The 6000-nt window shown below is 32.1% G+C and overlaps 1 protein-coding gene across 1 annotated transcript; it reads right to left on the bottom strand.

The window, feature by feature from the left end:
* Window positions 1-299: 299 nt before the first annotated feature.
* On the bottom strand, window positions 300-4871 carry LOC127792410 (probable pectinesterase 8). Its single transcript, XM_052322884.1, has 5 exons — window positions 4436-4871; window positions 4175-4346; window positions 2422-2628; window positions 1714-1973; window positions 300-514 (listed from the first exon to the last, which is right to left on the bottom strand). The coding sequence occupies exons 1-5, from the start codon at window positions 4840-4842 to the stop codon at window positions 346-348; spliced, it is 1215 nt and encodes a 404-aa protein (XP_052178844.1). The 5' UTR covers window positions 4843-4871; the 3' UTR covers window positions 300-345.
* Between the last annotated feature and the right edge of the window lie 1129 nt (window positions 4872-6000).

The following is a 6000-nucleotide window of genomic DNA, read 5'->3' as shown; positions in this document are numbered from 1 at the left end:
GAATTCAAGTGTTGAGTTGGAAGAAATGTAATAGTTTATTAAATAATTTGAAAATTATAGTATTTTATTAAAATATTTAAAAATTGTAATATTTTTAGAAATTTCTCCTTTCTTTTGTGGTTAATATTTTTATGTTCAACACCTATTTGTTTTTCTTTTCAATTCTAATAGAAAAGATATTTGGATGGATAAAGTTAAAATTTATGAAATCCACTGTCTATTTAGAGTGATTAGAGCTTGATATTGCGGGTTGAATGGGGTGACCTGACATGGTAATTAGAATAAGAATGATATGAATATGATATATAAATTAAAGCAATCAACAAATGTGTATTTGTGTGGTAACTAATACATAGTAGTAGAGAGGTAAGGTTGCAGCCACTGATCTGCATCAATGAAAGACAAATTGAGGAAAGGAGATGCTTGGCTATTGTTCAGTCTCTGTGCGTAGGGAACCCTCAAGCTTGTGTTAGCTCCTGTACCTGTACAATTGTACTCCCCATAGAAAACAGTCCTGCAATCCAGTTTCACCAAACACTCCTTAATTCTACTAACCAATAAAAGCAAATAAAATAAAATTTAAAAAAAATGAAAGCATAACATGTTTGGTAATTTTGTTTTATCTAGAATTTTGTGTTAGATTACTTTTTAAAAATTTTGAACAAGTTGATGCAAAGATTGCCCTGCTAGTGAATGATGTCTGTCTGTCTATTGGTGTCTATTGGTAGTTAACAGCCTACTCTTTTGACATGTTGGTGTGGGTCAGAAAAATGTTATGTATTTTACTTAGGTATTGGCTGATATAATTTTTGGGTTGAGGAGAAGAGTTTGTCATGACTCAGTCTCATATTAATAGTTTACTGAAAGAATTTTGAATATATTTGTTAGGACTCCTGTTATTCACACCTATCAAAGACGTAAAAGGAGGGAAACATTAGAGGCAATCAAGGAAATTGATTCGGGGACAAAAGAGTTAAAAAGTTGATTAGAGAAAAATATTCATTCACATGGCTAAAACGAAATGAGGAATAGGTATAAAAGGGGAGGGAGGATGAGAGAAAGAGGAGGTGAAAAATTTGGAGATTGTCGAGCAGAGGAGAGGTCCTCTCCAATTGGCCTATTAGTATATTTTCTTCCTTTTCCTTGGAGTGCAATTGTTTTAGTTTTGTTACTATAATTTGCTGTTATGGAATACAATTAAAATTATGGGAGTTCTATCAATATTAATCGATTCCAAGAGCTCATAAATCGAGTAAATCATACCAAATGTTACAAAACTTTTGTATCTTTTTTAATTTGGTCGCTAAATTTCAATTCCTTGTAAAGTGATAATAAAACTTTAAAATGTTTTGCAATATGATTACTAAAGTGATTTTTGGATAATTTTTCACCAAAATTGCTGACGTGGCAATGGTCACATCAGCGTCATCTCATCGTCACGTCAGCAATTTCAGTTAGAAATCATCAAAAAATTATTTTAGTGATCACATTGCAAAACATTTTAAAGTTTTATTATCATTTTATAAGAAATTGAAGTTTAGTGATCAAATTGAAAAGAATACCAAAATTTTGTAACTTTTGGTGTGATTTACCTCATAAATCACCATCAACTAGCATTTTTGGATGAAATTCTGTAGCATTATACGCATATGCATATATGATATATATATATATATAATAGGGGAGAGAGAGAGAGAGAGAGAGAGAGATTACTGGTCTCTGGTAGGGTCATTGAAGTCATTCCAGCCCTCAGGCGCGATGATATCGGTCATGGCAGTGAAAGCAAAGACGACTCTAGAGAAGGGTCTCCATGCTCGCCCCAGCCATATTCTGCCCGTGCCTCCCACTGTACAGTTCACAAATGCGAAGCCGCTGTTCTCTTCCCTGGAAGCTCGGCCGTGCGCCGTAACGGCTCCGTTTATCACTCTTGCACCCACTGGCACTGGGCTCGCAATCGACGTCAACTGGCAGCTCTGAATTCAATTAGGTGCATGCAACATGCATCCATGGTTAATCATTATCGTCAATATAATTAGTTTTATTAATTAATAATATTCACATGGCCGAACTCCTTTTTTTTGTTCGATTTTTTTATGCCGTTAACTAAATTTTTTGTTATTTCAATTATACATTTAGATTTATATTTTTAAATTAATTTAATCTCTATATTATACGAAAAATAGAATAAATATAAAAAAATATGGGTATAGTTAAAAAATAAAAAATTTGAACTATTATACTAAAAAATATTAAAATATAGATATTAAATTAATTTAAAAATATAAATACATAAATGTAATTAAAATAATAAAAAATTGAATAAATATAAAAAAATAAAAAAAACAAGGAGAAAAATATAGATTTTGGCCATATATTCACATATTTGGTATTTAAATACATGACAATTAACAAGATACGTACCTCGTAGAAGGACCTGGCATTGCCAAAAACGAAGTCGATTGAGCCTTGGATGTAGCAATCTTTGAAGTAGTGTCGACCCCTGTCGTCATGAAGGGTGTCTTGGGCTCCAAAGAAACCACACCCCCAGAATGCAGATTGGTCTCCTGCCACCCGAATTGCCACTGCCTGTGCTCCTACGTCCCCAGGGTTTGGTATTGGAGCCACGTTCTGCCAACCCCCAAAATTTACACGTTATGTGCTACATACTATCTATTTATTTTTTTTTTTTTTGGGGGGAGGATTACACCCCATTACTGTAATGGGCATCCTCAACCACCTCGTCCCTAGAGTTACACTAAGTAGATAAATCGAGAGATGTGCCAAAGTAATCAGAGTGATAAGTCTAAACACCACTAATATCATTTCTAAAATCCTCTCTCAGAAGGAAGTATTTTTGCTTCCCCTAGGAATCGAACCCATACTAGGAATCTCCAGACAAGCTTTTCAATCTACCCCTTTATCACTTGGCTATGTTCCTGAAGACTACATACTATCTATGTTGTTTGGTGAAGGATAAGGCGAACCCATATTTTTATAGTATTTTTATGTTTTTTTGGTGTAATTTTTTAAATTTTTTATTATTTTAATTACATATTTGGATCTCTATTTTTTGCGTTAATTTAATTCTTGTACTTTGATATTTTTTTTATATAGTAATTTAAACTTTTCATTATTTTAATTACACCAATATATATGTATTTTTAAGTTAATTTAATTTATGTATTTTGATGTGTAAAAAAAAAGTAAAGTCAGATAAGTTAATTTAATATTTTTTACACGAAAATATAAGTATAAAGGTGTAATTGAAATAATAAAAAATTCGAATTATCACATAAAAAAAATATGAATTAAATTGACTTGAGAATGCAAATATAAGAATATAATCGAAATGATAAAAAGTTTGAATGACCATATAAAAAAAGTGCGAAACTACTTGGATAAAAATATGAATTTAGCGGAAAAAAATAATGATAAATCTTTAGAAATTCAATGGGTCACTCAATCAGCTCAAAATGGCTAATTGTAATTGTTTTTTTTTTTTTTTTGCAAAATTATAACTAATTCATTTTCGGATAATGATTAGGAAATTGAGTGTTCTGCATTAATGTGAAGCATTAAATTTTGATTAAGTTAAATGTTAAATATTAAACCTTAAAGTTAATCAATAAAATTCTAACACTCAATTTAAGAACTCGTTGAGGTCTTCAAACTTTGTCAATAAAAACGACACTCTTTTTTGGTGAATATAATTACATTAATTATTCGGTGGTTGAATACAATCATAATGATGCTTTGATTTTAAACATCCATGCAAAATGGTAATAATAATATAATTCAATTAAAATTAAAATGTCACAAATTTGATTATAAAAATCCTCTTTCTTTCAAAATAAGAGTAAGACCGAAAATAACATCATCGAATATCGACCCAAATACTCTTCTCTATGTTTGCTCTATTTTTTTCGATTTTCATATTTGTCTGATTAATTAGATTTAATTTTTTACATAAGTTCGATTACTTCAGCTTCAACATTTTAAAATATTCATTCTTAAGTATAAGTCGAGATCTTGTACTTGACCATTATCTGGTATTGAAGTCGATAGATATATTTTTAATTTTTTTAAAAATATTATATTTTTTATTATAATTAACCTATAGTATATATTTTTAATATCTATATTTTTATGAAAGCAAAGAGTTGAAAAGTCTTACCATGAAACTAATGTTCTTGGCGATGAAATTGGCGGCAAAAACTTGAACAGAGCCACTGTAGAAGGTTCCATGCGAAGAATTGGCGGTGTCGTTCCAAGCAATTGCGGTTGTCAGAAACCCTTGCCCTTGGAATGTGATGTTCGGTTTGGTTCTTGGAACAATGACTTTCTCACTGCACTTGATCAGACGGCGATTCAGAGATACATTGATCGAGATAAGGGAAACTGTTAAGAGAGAAGAAAGAAGGCGAAACCAACTCACAAGTAGATGCCGGAGTTGATCCATATTACTGTTCTCTTCGGGCTGGAAACTCCGACTGCATCAACCGCTGATTGAACAGTGGTGAAATTACAGCAGCCGTTGCGATCAACGCAGAGAGTCGCGGTAGTGTTGGTGTCCGGAGGGGGAAAATCAGGCGGGAAATCATCGCAGATAGATCCTTTGTCGTCCCTGTCGTGATCGCGACGATGATCATGGCGGTGATGGCGATGGCCGTGGCCGTGGCCGTGGATTTTGCTTGCAACGAACGCCGCTAGGCTTAGATCTGCGCCGAGGTAGTAACCGAGCAATGAAGAGTGCTTTGCAGTGATCAAATAATTCGTCGACATCAAAGCTGCAAAAATGGCGATTAGAAGAGCGATCAGCAGAGATCTGCATCTCAAACTCATTTCCTGATTGGGGATATATATGCAAAAGCAAAGACGCGATCGATGATATCTTGCGATGAATTAGAGTACATATATATAGATAGATACATACAACAGAGCTGAAACGCACTTCAAGTGTAAGAATTGATTGCATTTCTTGCAAACCACGTACGTCGTCCTGGGCTGGGCCGATCGATGCTTGGAAAGAGCATGCCGCAGCGCCAAGTTGGGAACAGAGTTCACGTTTGTCCCTCCCAACGCCAAATTTCCAAGGATTGCAATGTAGTCTGCAGAGAGGAATCAGTCATCGGCATGGGTTTGCCGACGGCCGGCCGGCAGCTGATCAACCCGCCTCTAGCTAGCTTCTACCAACCCTTTCAAAGAGAGGAACGTAAGACTTACTGTTGATGAGAATTTATAGTGATTTTTTCTATTATTACAATTCAAACATTTTAAGAGTAAATTTACGTACATTTTTGTATGTTTATTTAGGCTTTGTTTGTTTAAATATAAAATATTTTATAAAATGAAGGCATAAATACATCCCTATACTTTATAAAAAAAACTATTATGATATCTCAAACTTTCAAAACGTCTTATTAAGCATATCTACGTATTTTACCACAAAAAAAAAATTCTATGACACTGCAAACTGTTTTTTTTTTAAAAAATTTAATAAGTGAAATTATTAGACACTCCGGGTGCCACAAACGTTTTTGATAAAATATAAAAATAAATTTAATTTAATACAAATTAAAGATATTTAATAATTTTACTTTTTTGAAGTAGAAATATTTAATGGGACATTTTGAAAACTTTAAGCACCATAAAATTTTTTGATAAAAAAATAAGAGTGCATTTATACTTTCACTCTATTTTATATGAAAATAAATTTCTTAATACCCAAAAAAATTATTTTATATCTTATATTTTGGTGTTTGGTTGCCTGTAAAATATTTTTTTTAAATTAATTTCATACATATATATATACATATATTGGTGTGAATCATGAATGTATATGTAGGTGTATGCATGAGTGCATGTGTCTCTATATATCTGTATTTGAGCACGAATGTATGTATGTATGTAGGGTAAAAGTATATTTTTATGGTTTTTTTTTTAAATTTTAAATTTTTGTAATTTTAAAAGCGTCATTAAATAATATAAAATCACTTATTT

The sequence above is a fragment of the Diospyros lotus genome, chromosome 15, assembly GCF_014633365.1.
Source record: "Diospyros lotus cultivar Yz01 chromosome 15, ASM1463336v1, whole genome shotgun sequence".
Taxonomy (NCBI): domain Eukaryota; kingdom Viridiplantae; phylum Streptophyta; class Magnoliopsida; order Ericales; family Ebenaceae; genus Diospyros; species Diospyros lotus.
This window is presented reverse-complemented; position numbering and strand designations above follow the sequence as displayed.